General features: G+C 40.0%; 1 protein-coding gene across 31 annotated transcripts in view; it reads right to left on the reverse strand.

Annotated features, from left to right (window-relative positions):
* The window catches only part of PTPDC1 (protein tyrosine phosphatase domain containing 1), a 71947-nt gene that overhangs the window by 25508 nt on the left and 29962 nt on the right, over positions 1–16477 (reverse strand). For 27 of the 31 annotated variants that reach the window (XR_011497303.1, XR_011497318.1, XR_011497299.1 and 24 more), the window contains one exon: positions 826–997. Coding sequence is in view for 7 of the 31 variants with exons in the window: in XM_070495611.1 (XP_070351712.1) it covers positions 826–997 (172 nt within the window). In the remaining 24 variants the exon portion in view is untranslated. Of the gene's footprint in view, positions 1–825; positions 998–1489; positions 1786–16477 lie in introns of those variants that run through there. The other 4 variants (XR_011497308.1, XM_070495609.1, XR_011497309.1 and 1 more) reach the window with 3 other exon arrangements.

The raw sequence follows: 16477 nt of genomic DNA on the forward strand, positions 1-16477 counted from the left end.
AATAAAAAGCAGTATGATTCAATAAGGAATGAATTGCACTCACATAAACAATGCAAGCATCTTATATTGTCTACTGAACCAACAACTTGTACGACTTCTACTGAGGCAGCCTGGAAGTATATTTGCATGAAAATGTGTACTTTAATAAAGAATATAAGAAGAAAATAAAAATGAGGCTAAAGCTTACATGTATGAAACTGCAAAACTATATAAGTACCTCAAAATTTCTCAAATTTACAGCTGAACATTTTAACAATTCTAGCAATTTCTGAAGTTTAAGAGCTATCTAGCTATCATTTCTTGAAGTATCTAGTTACCATTTCTTTAACATACTGTGCATACATCACTTCACTTAATTAAAAAAAAACCTGGGGCTGGCACAGTGGCATAGTGGTTAAGTTTGCATGCTCTGCTTCGGTGGCCCAGAATTCATGAGTTTGGATCCCAGGTGTGGACCTAGCACCACTCATCACGCCATGCTGTGGTGGTATCCCACATAAAATAGAGGAAGATTGGTACAGGTGTTAGCTCAGGGACAATCTTCCTCACAAAAAACAAAACAAAACAAAAAACAAAAAAGCCCCTATGGGGTTGGTTTTACTATTTCCATTTTACAGATGAGGAAAGTGAGGTTCAGAGTGCCTGTGTGAGCAGGTCAAGATCACAGCTCATCAAGCAGCAAGGCCAGGGAAGGGAGGTGAGATCCTCTGACTTCAAAACCCCATACTCCTCCTACAGCCCACTGCCTTCTGGCATCACATACATCTCCATTCCCTTCCCTAGTGAGCAGTAGGTATGAGCTACTGAAGGGACAGAATCACTTACCAGGATGAGTAGACCCCCTTAACGGCTTGCTCCTGCTCACTCCAGCGGGCTGGATTTTCATACTTGCATGCTCTGCCACCACACGCCATGGAGCAGGCCATGTGTCCAGGAATGACATGCCGTAAACGCTCTCCGACTTTCGTATACTTTGGTGTTGGACGCCCAGAACTTCCTAGAACATACAAGGAAGGCAAGATTCAAAATTCCACTCTCCAAACGGAACAGTACCATGGGAAACAGCTTCCATTTTCTCTCAGGATTGCACATAACGAGCCAGCGCTAACCCCCTTCATTTTGTCAGGAATACAACTGCTTCCTTTTCGTCTTCGTGAATCTCCTATATTAAAAGATAGAAAAGGCTTTCACACACAGTCATCTCCACATGTCACGTTGGTAATGAAGAGGAAGAAACTGTAAAAGGAGATCTTTTATAAGGGGTGAATTTTGTTCAAAAACTATTTTTAATGAAAAAACACAAAACATTCAATCATTTTATCTCCTATGACACGTCCACTAAAACTCTTGGCAAAACAGACAGTAAAAAGTATAATGGAGAATTAACTATCAAAATTTAAAAAGGAATACACACAGCACAGCCTCTTCACATTCCCTAAATTTAAACTCGAAGGAACAGCAATCTTTAAGAAGAAAAAGAACGTTTTACTTTTCCTCTCGGGGCAAGTTGGGTTTCTCTCAGCACCGCTGACAGAGGACACTGCCACCATCACCTGGAGAGAGGACGAGGAGAGCATCTTAGCGGCTGAGCTGCGCCGCCCCTGCTGCAGCCGCAGGACGGGGTCTGAGGTGGAGTGCCGGCGGCCCTGGAAGAAGGAGCTGAGGAAGGGCACGGCCGAGAGCCGCCGGGGCGGGTCCTGCATGGCGCTGGGCTTCCAGGAGGCCAGAGCTGGAGGCAGGAGATGTCAGCACCAGCCTGCTCTGTGGGGAAGTTACACTGACATGAGCATCGCTCTGCGTGATCTAACAGCCATTCAGGATAGGCTGACTTGTTTCCATAGTGACGAACAAAGAAACTACTGATTCCCACTCAGATTTGTACAGGCAAAATCTTGTATGAATGGATTACGTTTTGGATAGATTGCTCAAATACAGGGAAGAATAACATGTATTTTAAGTAGATTATACCTAAATTGCGACTACTCTATTTTGTTTCTCAAACACATTTAAAGATCTGACTGCTCAAAGAATTACATCTAAAATATTGTAATGAATTTAGAAAAATGTCTTTATGAAGCAAACACTGCTTTCTACACATATATATTTTTTTGGTGAAGAAGACTGGCCCTGAGCTAACATCTGTGGAAATCTTCTTCCGTTTTGTATGTGGGATGCCACCAAAGCATGGCTTGATGAACAGTGTGTAGCTTCTGTGAACCTGGGCTGCTGAAGTGGAGAGTGTGAACTTAACCACTATGCCACCAGGTCGGCCCCTATGCATATATTAAAAGGTTTAAATTCTATTATTCTTTTCATATCTATTCTCTGAACACTTTGAAAAAAATTCTCTTTCTACTCCTCTCTAGAATAGGATACAAAAAAGTTAACTGTAATGGAGCAGGATATGCTAGATGCTTTATAACTTTAAAACATTATTCAATTTTTCAAAACCAAAAAACCCTGTATATTTTCTCGATAGAACTATTAAAGAAATACTTGGATAGAATAAATTAAATCACCTGTAAGGTTGACACATTAATCAGAAGACATTTACTTTTGTATTTTTATTATCTGAATGTGAAAACCCAATTCTTGGTTATGCCTTTATTGGATAGTTACAGTAGCCATGCCTCTCAAAAACTCAAAAAGACACAATTCTGTGCCTTTTGTAGCCAAACAAGGGGAGGGGGGTGGAAAGAAGCTTCAGTAATGTCTTGGTGGATAGGAAGAAAATTCACTAAGTATCAGATTTTCTTAAGGAACTGGATGAGGGGGAGGCTGCAACTTGAGGATAAAGGATATAAAGAACAGAAACGCTAACAACTGCAGATTGTCCGCCTCCTCCCTTGTTAATGTCAGGCCGACCCCCCACCTTCTCAACCCCCACCGCTCTCTCCCCCTGTTTCTGTCTCTCCAAATGGCATTTCAGCCGTGTGCAGACAGAAACAACCTACTGCCATAGACAGGGCTCTTTTTTGTTTTGTTCTGTTTTATTTTAACGATTAATAATGTTTTAAGCAAGCTCCTTTTAAAATGCACCCCCCATCTCCCCAACTGAATGTACTCTGTCAAATAAGAGAGAGAAGCTCAGTTTGGTGCCCAAAGTCCTTCTCCGAGTGTAGCACTACGCCCTTGTTATCTCATATACAGCAATGGAGGAAGATTTTTTTAATGTAAACAATCCAGAAAGCACAGCTTCCACAGAGCTTTACAGGAGAGGAAAGAGTAGAAGGTGTGGCGTGTAAGGCAAGTTGGAACCTGACGGCAGAAGGCCTAAAGTGCTCAAATTGAGGGGTCCACCCGCGTCTGCTATCTGGGGAACTGGTGGCTGACTCAGTTTCTGAAAAGTCTCCCTGTGGAGGTTCAGGCCACTCCGCAGAGACAGGGCTGGAAGCCAAGGACTGGGGGCCTGCATGGGTGCGAGACAGTGTAGCGGCGGACAGATGGTGCCAGGACTTGGAGCCTAAGTGAACAGCAGCGAGCTACAGCAGCTATGAACACAGGAGCCGGTGAGAAGGCACAAGAGAAAACTCAGCAGGCAAGCTCCACCCGAGATGAAAGGCATGTGAGGCGGCAACTAGGAGGTCTCCGCCAGTGAGTGGGAGACACCTGAGGTCAGCAGCTCTAAGGACAACCACAGAGGAGAGTCCACGTGACTCTGCTCCCAAAGGTTCTGAAAATGAAAATGAATTTGATGAGGGCAAGACTTGTCTGGACGAAGCTAAGAAAGGGATGGTTTATGTACCATCTCAAGAACAGTTTCTGCTGTGAAATCTTAAGAACTGAGTTGACTTCAAATAATCACATAAGCATTGAGTGGACTCAGTTAGTAGACAGTCAGGGACCCCGAGTGCAGGTCTTCAGGGAGTGGAGCTGAGGCGCATGGGGGTCGGAAGGGTGGCTGCAGACCTCCTGCTCAGCACCTGCTTGGCAGGCTCATCTAGGGCTCCCACTGGTGCTGGGAAGCGCCTGGCAGTGGTCTGGCCCTGAAGTGGAGCTCTGCCCCCCTGTGGGCACAACAGACAGGGCACAGGCCTCTACCCCTAGAAACATGAGAATCCCTCCATCCCCACTGCCTCATGCTCCAAACTATTCCTTGGCAAAATGCCCAATTCACCGCCAAATCCATTTTTAAAAACTAGTTTTAATTTTAAAAGATTTTTCCTTCTTCTCCCCAAAGCCCCCCAGTGCATGGCCATATATTCTGGTTGTAGGTCCTTCTGGCTGTGCTATGTGGGACACTACCTCAGCATGGCCCAATGAGCGGTGCCATGTCGCACCTAGGATCCGAACCAGTGAAACCCTGGGCCACCAAAGTGGAGCATGCAAACTCAACCACTTGGCCATGGGGCCAGCCCCTAAAACTAGTTTTTATTTATGCCAAATGGTTTTACAGTAGGGAAATGTACCTTCAGTCCCACCCTAATGCTCTAGACTCAGCTCCTTTCCCATCTTTGTCCACAGACTCGTGGATTTCCTGCACATTTATAATCACATTCAAATACACTTTTCCTGCTTTTTCTAAGCGGCATGGCAACATCTTCCCATTTCGCTTTAGTTTTCTTATAATTTTCGTTTAATGGATGCACAAGGATTACCGCACCTCAAGCTGATGCATCATAATTTACCTAATCTTTCCATAGCAGTTGGATATTTAAGCTATTAACAATGGTTTTATTTAAAAATAAGACAAACATTTTCAAGACTAGAACCTTTCATTTCTATGTTTCTCCTTCAGTAAACTCCCGAGGATTTTATGACTGGTGAGCAAAACAAATTTTCAAGGCTCATATTTTTATTTAGTTGAGTCTTTACATGTTTCAACAACCAAGTGTGAAGCAGCTGAAAGAGGGAATATTTTTAGCAACTCAATGCAGGTTTTTTCTGAGGCCAGAGAGAAACACAGCATTAAAAGAAGGATGGAGAGACGCCACTCTGACAGGCTGTGGTACCGACCTCCTCGACCTCAGAAATCTTCCATTTCCTTTCCTTGGGCTTCTTGGATCTAATCTTGACGAAATAGACACACCCAAACTGAGAGACAATCTACAAAATAACCGGCCTGTACTCTTCAGAGGTCCAGAGCATCAAGGGAAAGACTGAGTAACTTGTTCTAGAGTGAAGTGAAAGGGGCAGGACAACTAAATACAGCATGTAAGTCTGAATATTGTATGGTATGACTTTACCATGAGGAACAGGAAGATAATCAGTGAAGCTTGAGTGAGGTCTGAGGAATAGAGGGCAACTAGTAATGTATCAATAGTTATTTTCTGGTTTTGGGTCACTGTAGAAAATGTCTTTGTGTATGGGAAATATACACTAAGTTATTTGAAGTAATGGGGCAGCATGTCTGCAGCCTTTTCTCAAATGATTCAAGAAAAAATATTCTTTGCATTATACTTATTGCCTTTCTGTAAGTTTCAGATTGCCTCAAAATAAAAAGATTCTCTCCAAAAAAATTTTAAAATTAAAACTAAATTGTTCAACTGTGTTGCATGCTGCTCAGCAGTCACATAAGACGAAAACTATAAAAGAGGCCATCGGAGACCTCAGCAAGAACAATTTTCAGTGGACACTGGAACCCGAGATCAGAGTTAAATAGCTTGAGGAGGAGACAGGTGACAAGTGGAAATGACACATGCAGTCAGATTTGTTAGAAGTTTAGCTGTGAAGGAGAAGCAAGGACCCTCAGAAGAAGAGTAGGTATAGTGAAGGATCTGGAAACAATGACATATATTAGGAATGTTCGAAAAACCAAGATTTAGCCCAAATAGGGGCTAATAGGGGAGAGCTGATTTGGGCTGGGGAGGTGTTGGAGAAGTTCTGTCTTCAGATATTTGAAAACATTGCAAATCAAGGAGGTGCTTTTTATTTTCAGAGGGAAGAACTAGAACCACTGTTTACAGAGAAATGGATTTTGACTCAAAATTAGAAAATGTTTTGGGCCATCCAACAGTTGAATAGTCAGTTGCCTTTTGAGAAATGAGCCTCGTGACACAAAAAGTGGAAAACAAGAGTGGAAAGTTAGCATTCCAGCCCAGTTCCTAGAAGTGACTCTTTTATTGACTTAGGAGTGACTAGATGGACCTCCACCTCCCACTCCATTCTCGTGCCTAGTGTTGCAGGAGTTTGTTTAAATAGGAAGTTATTAGCCCTTTCTGAAATCTTGAGTATAAAAGGAAATTACCAGTTCTTGGGATTCCAGATCCGCTTAGGCTCTTTAGTGCTTTAACCACCCACATGTAGAAGTAAGGAGGTAAAGGCTGAGGCCTCATAGGTACCTTTTGGTAGGGTTCTTTGTTGTTTATGGTGCTTATCACAGTGTAGGTAATTTCACTTGTGCAGTGACAGTATCTCATTTGGTTCCTTCAGTATTATTCTGAATTTGGGTTGGTCTGATTGCCCACCAGCAAGAAAGCCATTGGCTGAAAAGGTTTTATGGGATGGAGCCTGGAGTGCAGCAGAGAGGGCTGTTGGAGAGGGGCCTTTCAGCTGCTTGGGGGAAGAAGGACAGAGGGTTGCTCATGGGGATTATCTTTGGTATTGTTTTCCTACTTTTTCTTGAAGCCTCTTTTTTTTTTTTTTTGAGGAAAACTGACCATATATGCAAGGTTTTTTGTTTTTTTTTTTACTGGAATCTCTATTCTATTCCATTACCTTATATGTCTGTCTTTCTGCCAGTGTCACACTGTTTTGATTACTGTAGCTTTGTAGTATGTTTTGAAATCAGGAAGAAAGTCCTCCAACTTTGTTCTTTTTCAAGATTATTTTGGCTATCTGGGGGTCCTTCAAGATTCCACGTGAATTGTGGGGTGGATTTTTCTATTTCTGCAAAAAAAAGTCATCAGGATTTTGATAGGGACTGCATTGAGTCTGTAGATCCTCTTGGGTTGTGCTGACATCTTAACAATATTAAGTCTTCCAATCCTTGAACACAGGATGTCTTTCCATTTATTTAGATCTTCTTTAATTTCTTTAAACAATGTATTGTAGTTTTCAATGAGGCAAGCTGAGAATACTAGGGCCCTGGTTGCCCTCACTCCACCTCGTTTGTAGGTCAGAGGCTCCATGCTGATAAAAGCAAGCCAAGAAGACCAGAAGCTACTGCCTCAACTCAGCTTGCAGAGTAGGGGTTATCACTTAGAGAAGGGGGCTGCTGTCCTCGTCCCAAGCTCCAGAGCCATGCCTAGGACATTGTGCCCAGAGGGAAAAGGCAGACCTTAAAAACAGAGAACTCTGAAGCTCTTACCAAAGAAACTGTCTTTATTTCAAACACAGTGTTGGGAAGTTCAAGCCTAACAACATTCTCAAAAACAATGAAGGCTTTGGTGCTCAGCAATTAACAGGAGGCAGGTAGATTCATGAAAGCAACAAGGTAAACTGTAAATCAGCTGGCTTACTAGAAGGAATCAGACACAGAGACAACTAACAGCCCTCAAGGGTAGGAACAAAGATCACCTGAACTTAACTGGATCAAACTATAGAGCTATATATGCTCCAGGGCTTTATCAAAAAAAAGAGAGCGACCAGCAGGCAATTAGTGGAACCCAACAGCTGGGTGTAATAACAATTGAGGGAGACAGCTTAACAGGAAGATTAGTGAGAGAGAGGGAGAGAGAGAAAGAGAGCCTTGCCTCAACCACTGTCCCCCAGGGTGACTGTGTGTGCATGCCCTAGGCTGCGCCCTCTGGGGAGTCACAGGGAGGCTTCCGACTGAAATGTCTAGTCAAGTCTCCAAACACACACACAAGCAAAAACAATAAAACAAGCCTGGAAGTGGGGGGGAGAGAATCAGCTTCCAGAGGTGTCATTAGGACTTCCTGTGAGAGAGCCCAGATATCAGATTTACAGACAGAGATTCAAAGGAGCCATTATAAATGTGTTCAAAGAATTAAAGGAAACCATGCTTCAAGAATTAAAGGAAGCTATAATGACAGTGTCTCATCAAATAAAGAGACAGAAATTATAAAAAAGAAACAAATGGAAATTCAGAAGTTGAAAACTACAATAATAAATTCACTAGAGGGGCTTACCAGCTGATTTGATGTGGCAGAAGGAAGAATTAGATAACTGGGAGACAGATTGATAGAGATTATGCACTCTGAAGAACAGAAAATAAAGAATGAAGAAAAATGAACAGAGATTCAGAGAAACATGGGACACTACTAAAAGTTCCAACATACACATAACAGATGTACCAGGAGAGATGAGAAAGGAGCAGAAAAACATGTTAGAAGAAATAATGGCTTAAAACTTCCCATATGTGATGAAAAACATTAATCTACACATTCAAGAAGTTCAACAAACTCCAAATAGGATAAACAGAAAGAGATACACACCAAGACATGTCATAGTAAAAATAGTGAAAGGCAAACAGAAAAAGAAAAATGATTCATTCCTCATGCACAAGGGACCCTCAATAAGATTTACTGCTGATTTCTCATCAGAAGCAATGGAGGCCAAAAAGCAAAGCGATGACATATTCAAAGCACTGAAAATTAAACACTGTCAGCCAAAAATCTTACATCCGGCAAGATTATCTTTCAAAACTGAAAGGGAAATAAAGACATTCCTAGATTAACAACAACAACAACAAAACCAGAGAGAATTTCTTGCTAGCAGACCCAGCTTACAAGAAATATTAAAGGAAGTTCTTCCTTCTGCCACATCAAATCAGCTGGTAAGCCCCTCTAGTGAACTTATTATTGTACTTTCCAACTTCTGAATTTCCATTTGCTTCTTATAAACAAGCAAGTGACCCAGACGTCAACGTGAATACACATGAAAAAAGAAAAGATGTGGGTAAATTACAAAAGAGTATAAAAGACTGTAATTACATAAGAATATAAGACTAAAAATGTGTTTTTGTTGTCTTCTGTGATTTAAAAAGAATTATACAAAACAATATATAGATAATTTGTATTGTTGAGCCTAAATACATAGAAATATATATGACAATAACAGCACAAAGGAGTGGGTGGGAGTAGAGTTGTATTAAAGTAAGGAAATGAGACAAGATGATGATTCAAATCTACAAGAACAAATGAGGAAAACCAGAAAGAGCAAAAAACAAAGTTAACATAACAAACTAGTATTCAGAATATAAAAAGAACTCTTATAACTGAACAATAAAAAGACAAATAACCCAATTTCAAAACTGGCAAAAGGGGCTAGCCTGGTGGTATAGTGGTTAAGTGCGTGTGCTCTGCTTTAGCAGCCCAGGGTTCACACGTTCAGATCCTGGGTGCAGACCTATGCACCACTCATCAAGCCACGCTGTGGTGGTGTCCCACATACCAAATAGAGGAAGACTGGTACAGATGTTAACTCAGGGCTCGTCTTCCTCAAGCTAAAAGAGGAAGACTGGCAATAGATGTTAGCTCAGGGCCAATCTTCCTCACCAAAAAGAAAAAGGGCAAAGGGTTTGAAAAGACAGTTCTCCCAAGAAGATATACAAACGGCAATAAGCATGAAAAGATATTCAATATCATTAGTCAGCAGGGAAATGTAAATCAAAACCACAGTTTGGCAGTTCCTCAAAATGTTAAACATTGAGTAACCATGTAACCCAGCAATTCCACTCCTAGGTATATACCTAAGAGCAATTAAAAATATGTCCACACAAAAACATGTCCACAAAAATTCATAAGAGCATTATTTATAGTAGCCAAAAGCAGAAACAACCTAAATGGATAAACAAAGTGAGCTATATCCATACAATGGAATATTATTCAGCAACAAAAAGCATGAAGTATTGATACATGCTACAACATGGATGAAACTTGAAAATATAACATGCTAAGTGAAAAAAGGCAGACACAAAACATGTTGTATTATTTTATTTATATGAAATGTCCTGAACAGGCAAATTCATAGGGACAGAAGTAGATTAGTGGTTGCCAGGGACTAGGGAGAAGGTGGAATGGACAGCAAATTGGTACAGGATTTCTTTGTGATCTGATGAAAATGTTCTGGATTTAGACAGTGACTGATAATTTTCCAGCTTTGTACATACACTAAAAACCACTGAATATTTGAAAAGGGTAAATGTTATGGTATGTGAATTTTATCTAAATAATAAAAAAAAAAGGGCAAGAGATTTGAATGGGCATTTCTCCAAAGAAGATACAGAAATGGCCCATAAGCACATAAAAGATGCGCAGCATTACTAGTCATCAGGGAAATGCAAATCAAAACCACAATGAGACACCACTTCATATCCACTAGGATGACTACAATCAAAAAGTCAGATAACAACAAGTGTTAGCAAGGATGTGAAGAAATTAAAGTCCTCATAAACTGCTGGTGGGGATGCAAAATGGGACAACTACTTTGGAAAACAATCTGGCAGTTCCTCAAATGAAGAGAGTTGTCATATGACCCAAAAATTCTACTCTTAGGTATATACCCAAGAAAAAGGAAAACATATGTCCACACAAAAACTTACACACAAATGTTCAAAGCAGTAGTCCCCCCCTTATCTGCAGTTTTGCTTTCTGTGCTTTCAGTTACGCACGGTCAGCTGCAGTCTGAAAATATTAAATGGAAAATGTGCTATATCACAATGCCTATGTCATTCATCTCACTTCATCTCATCATGAAGGTGCTGTATCGTCTCACATCAACACAAGAAGAACGGTGAGTACAGTACAATAAGGTATTGTAAGAGAGACCACATTTACATAACTTTTATTACAGTTTATTGTTATAATTGTCCCATTTTATTATTGTTGTTAATTTCTTATTATGCCTAATTTATAAATTAAACTTTATCATAGGTATGTATGTATAAGAAAAACACAGTATGTATAGGGTTTGGCTCTATCCGCAGTTTCAGGCATCCCTGGGGGTCTTGGAATGCACCTCCTGGAATAAGGGGGAACTACTGTATTACTCATAATAGCCAAAAAGTAGAAACAACACAAATATCCATCAATTGATGAATGCATTAAAAAAACGTGGTGTAAAGCAGGCTAGTTGGCACTCCTGTCCCTAGTATCAGTGGGGCCCAGTGGGGAGCTTAGCCTCCAACTCCACCTGGTACCTACGAGGAGAAAAGAATAGGTGGCACTATGCTCCCCACCTCCCCTTCCACTGATGTTCGCAGGGCCCAGCAGGGAAATGAGGTTCAGCTGCACCCTACAGCAACAAAGTGGGACAAATAACCCTTCATTTCCCCTTCCCAGATAGCTGTAGGGCCCAGTGGGGAGCTGATAATCCTTTTTCCCAGGGCTGATCTTACACCACCACTCAAAGGCAACATGACAGTTCAGGGCAGTCATGCACTTCTGCTGCAAAGGTGTCAACAGACTTACTGGGGAGTGGAAATTCTACCTCATTCATCTGCAAGGAGGTAGTGAAAGCAAGTGCTCCACTTTTGCTGGGGCGGTTTCAGCAAGGCTGAAAAGGAAGCTGGGCATACACATTCACCTGGTTCTTAAGCTACACTTCAACAGGGAAAACACCTACTAAAATAAGAAGAAATAGGGGGGCCAGCCGCATGGCCAAGTGGTTAAGTTCATGCACTCTGCTTTGGTGGCCCAGGGTTTCACTGGTTCAGATCCTGGGTGCAGACATGGCACCGCTCATCAGGCCATGCTGAGGCAGCGTCCCATATAGCACAACCAGAAGCACTCACAACTAGAATATACAACTATGTACCAGGGGGCTTTGGGGAGAAGAAGAAAAAGAAAAAGACTGGCAACAGATGTTAGCTCCGGTGCCAATCTTTAAAAAAAAAAAAAAAGACAACGATGACAACAGAGGATCCAAAATGTCTCCAATACAATCAAAAATCAGCTGATGAACCAAGAAAATCACAACTCAAATGAGAAGAGATGTCAAAATAGAGATAAATGATATGTTGAAGTTATCCAAAAGCTTTAAAGAAGCTATCCTAAAAATAATAAGTAATTATAAATTCTCTTGAAAAATGTATAAATAGAAATTCTCAGCAAAGAAGTAGAGGTTATTAAAAAAGAACTAAACAGAAATTACAGAACGGAAACAAACATAACCAAATTTAAAAACTCTGTGGATGGACTCAATAGTACAGTAGAGATGACAGAGAATACAATTAGTGACCTTGAGGACAGGTGAACAGAAATTATACAATCTGAACAATAGAGAGAGAAGAGACTAATAAAAATGAATAGATTCTCAGGGGCCTCTAGGATATTAACAAAAGAGCTAACCTTCATATCATTGAGTCCCAGAGGGGGAGCAGAAGAAGAGTGGGACTGAGAAAATATTCAAAGAAATAATGGCTGAAAATCTCCCTAATTTGAGGAAAGACATAAATCTACACATTCAAGAAGCTAAATGCACCTTAAATCGGACACACTGAAAGAAATCTATGCCAAGACGGATTACAAGAAAACTTCTGAAAACAAAACACAAAAAATCTTGAAAGCAACTAAAGAGAAATGACACAGTTATAGGAAAAGACCAACCTGAATGACAGCAGATTTCTCATCTAGAAGAATGAAGGCTGGAAGGAAGCGGCACATTTCAAGTTTTTTGAGAGCAAATAAATGTCAAATGCAAATTTTATATCTGGCAAAAATATTCTTCAAGAATAAAAGAGAGGAAAGATGTCAACAAAACAGAAGACTAGGCAGCTCCAAACACTCATCCCACTGCAGAAACATCAAAACACAAGCAGAAGCTGTCAGAACCAACTCCGTCAGATCTCTAGAAAATGTTCAAAGATGTACAGCAACCAAGCAAATGCTGAATCAAGAAAAAGGCAACTTAAAAACGGGAGGAAAGCTCTGTGACAATTTCACATGTCCTTATCCCACTCTGTCCCCAGCTTGGAGGCAGTCTTGAAAATGGCAGCCCAACATTCCCAGTGTGGGACCCTGGTTCCAGAGGGAGCAGAGTAGACCTTAGTGGCAAATTACCATGTGTGTTTCTTCTGACCTGTCTGGGGGATAACTGAAGGACTGATGCAAGGTGCTCACTCAGGGCAGAAAAGTGAGGGATATTACTTGAAAATACTGTGTGATGAACAAAAATCTGCTGCCTCCTGGGGCAAAAGACTACTGCTGAGACACTGGAAAATGCTATGAAACATTTAAAGAAGAATGAATGCCAATTTTACACAATATCTTCCAGAAAAGAGAAGAAGAGGGAACATTCCCAAGCCCTTTTATGAGGCAAGGATTACTCTGTTACTAAAAGCAGACAAAGTACAAAAGAAGAAAGCTATAGTCCAATGTCTCTCCAGAACTTAAGCACCAAACCCTCAACAAAATATTAGCAAGCCAAATCCAGCAATGATTAAAAGGATTTAAGTACCACTACCAAGTGGGATTTATTGCAGGTATGTAAGGATGATTAAATACTCAAAAATCAATAAAATCCACCATTATCAACAGGCGAAAGACGAAAAATCATATGATTATTTTAACACAGAAAAAGCCTCTGGCAAACTCCAACATCCATTTACGACAAAGACATCTCAGCAAGTTAACAACAGAAGGAAACTAATTCAACTTGTTATAGAGCATCTACTGAAAACTTTTAACATCATACTGAAAGGTGAAAGACTGAATACTTTCTCCCTAAGATCAGAAAGAAGGCAAGGATATCTGCTCTCCATGACTCTCATTCTGCTTAGAAGTTCTAGGCCACTACAATAAGGCAAGAAAGAGAAATAATGGCATACAGGTTGTAAATGAAAGAAATAAAATTATCCTCATTTGCAGATTATACTGCTTAGCAGAAGTTCTAGGCCACTACAATAAGGTAAGAAAAAAAAGCAATGGCAGATAGATTGTAAATGAAAGAAATAAAACTATCCTTATTTGCAGACGTTATTGTTTATATAGAAAATCCCAAAGAATATCCAAAAACCTCCTAGACCTTATAAGTGAGTTCAGCAACCACAATGGGATACCACTACACACCTACTAGAATGGCTAAAATAAATAATGACAACCCATAATGCTGGCAAGACTGCAGAGAAATTTGATCACTCGTATATTGTTTCTTGGCAGTTTCATATAAAACTAAACATGCAATTATCATGTGACTTAAGAAGTAGACTTTTGGCCATTTATCCTAGATTAATGAAAACTTATGCTCATACAAAAACCTGTACATGCATGTTCAGAACAGCTTTATTCATAATAGCCCCTAAAGGAAAACAACCCAGATGTCCTTCAACAAGTGAATGGACAAACACCCTATGGTACATCTACGTTGGGGAATGCTACTCAGCAATGAACAGAAATACACTGTAGATACACACAACCTGGATGAAATTCAAGGGAACTTTGCCAAGTGAAAAGAGCCACACTTAAATGTTATATGCTGTACGAGTTCATTTATATAACGCTCTTGAAATGAAAAAATTATAGAAATGGGGAACAGATCAGTGGTCATCAGGGGCGAGAGTCATGGGTTGAAGTGAGTGGCTAAAAGGGCAACAGGAGGGATCCTCGTAGTGATGGAACTGCCCTGTATTTTGACTGTAACAATGTCGATATCCTAGCTGTGATATTGTCCTGTAGTTTTGCAAGATGTTATAATTCGTGGAAAGTAAATAAAGGGTAAATGAAATCTTTCTGTATTATTTCTTGCAATTGCATGTGACTATACAATTATCTCAATATTTTAATTAAAAATGTATATATAATCAAAGAAAAAACAGCCATGAGGTGGGCCTAAGTGAGGGTCATTTAGCAGAGGTCAGGGCCAATGCAGGGAAGGTGACTAGTACAGTGTATAGTAATCGACCTGGCAGGGTGTTGGTCCTGTACGGAGAAAAGAGCTGAGTCAGGCAGTGAACAGGCAGGGCTGGGAGACTGATTATGAAAAGGAGGACTGAGTAAGTACATAAACAAATCGGGGGTAATAACAGCCAGGTTTCTCATTCTTGGAGAAGGGAATTATAAGCATAAAATTGAGAAAAGCTAGAATGATGGTAAAGTGTTGGATTAGAACAGGAAGTACCAATATGGACTCATGGTTTTCAATACATACAGAGAGAAACAGAAATAAATATACATGTAAAAGTGGGTAGATGTATATGCATATAAATATTATAAATATTTAACACATATTAATATATTATATTTATTTTTAAATTATATTTATAATACTTATTATATTTATATATATTTTTATTATAATTATAATTATAATATAATATATTAACATATATTCCCCAGCTTTGTCTCGTAGGGAGCTTGGGAACTGAGACATTCCAGCATTAGTGAGCACATCTAGTAGTGGGCACATCTTGATTTCTAAACACCACTCCCCACTAAAAGGAACCTGGCTCCTTGGAGAAGAGGCTGATTCCAGGGCTGGGACAGGGAAAGTACAAGGCGAGACTGGAGTATCTTGCTGTGCCAGAAAGCAAGGAATGCAAGAACGATGGGCACATGTAAAAAGGATACAGCTGACAGCTCGAAGGGGCTCTTACTGGCAAAATATGGGACAATTTGAACATCAAAAGAAATGATAGTAAAAAATTATTTTCCATTGAACAAATCAGGAATTGACACTGAAATAAAGAAAAAACTGAACAAATAAATAGGAAAGTTTTTTCTTATGGTAGAATGCCAACTAAGAAATGCAGAAGGAATAATGGAATTAGAAAACCTCCATTTAGTTATCTACCATAGTTATCTATCATAGAAACATCAATGGATGTTCAAACTATTGGGTAAAAATTGGATGAGGGGGCCAGCTCAGTAGCGTAGCAGTTAAGTTCTCGCGCTCCGTTTCGGTGGCCCAGGGTTTGCTGGTTTGGATCCTGGGCACAGAATTGGATGAGGACTAGGATATTTACATAGTTTCAAAGCATGTCTCCATAAAATATTAATTATGAAGGGAGGAAGGATAATTTATGATGGATAAATCTTGGCAGACACCACTTTACTGACATGATCAAATTTAACATTTCCAGTGACAGGGCAAAATGACATCTTGCGTCACCTGATGGCATGCAGTGAAAAAAGCACAGAATCACTTCTGTGATGTTTCTGCCAAAAATTCATAACTTGAATCTTATCATGATGAACAGGAGACAAAACCAAACTGAGGAACATACTATAAAACAACTGGCCTGTAATCTTCATAAAAGTCATGAAAGAACTAACTATGGTCATTGAAAGAAACTGAAAAAACACGACAAGTATCTTTTTGCTATTAAAGGATATTACTAGGACAGTTGACAAAACTTGAATGGGAGTGTCTGGGTCAATAGTACAAAGGAATTTTTTTGTGCTTCTTTGTAAGCTTGAAATTATTTCAAAATAAAAGAACTAACACCACAATAAGAGAGACATCCTGGGCATCCTGATGGAAGAATATAGCACCATTCACGAAATATTGTTGCCAACAAAAAACAATCCAACTAGACTCGACATCCATCTACCAATTCAATTTATAGGAAATACCATGTGGGTATAATCAGCAAAATAAAGATTGTGGCAAACTCTATAGGGGAAAAAAACCTGTT

Source organism: Equus asinus, chromosome 23 (assembly GCF_041296235.1).
Source record: "Equus asinus isolate D_3611 breed Donkey chromosome 23, EquAss-T2T_v2, whole genome shotgun sequence".
Lineage (NCBI taxonomy): Eukaryota > Metazoa > Chordata > Mammalia > Perissodactyla > Equidae > Equus > Equus asinus.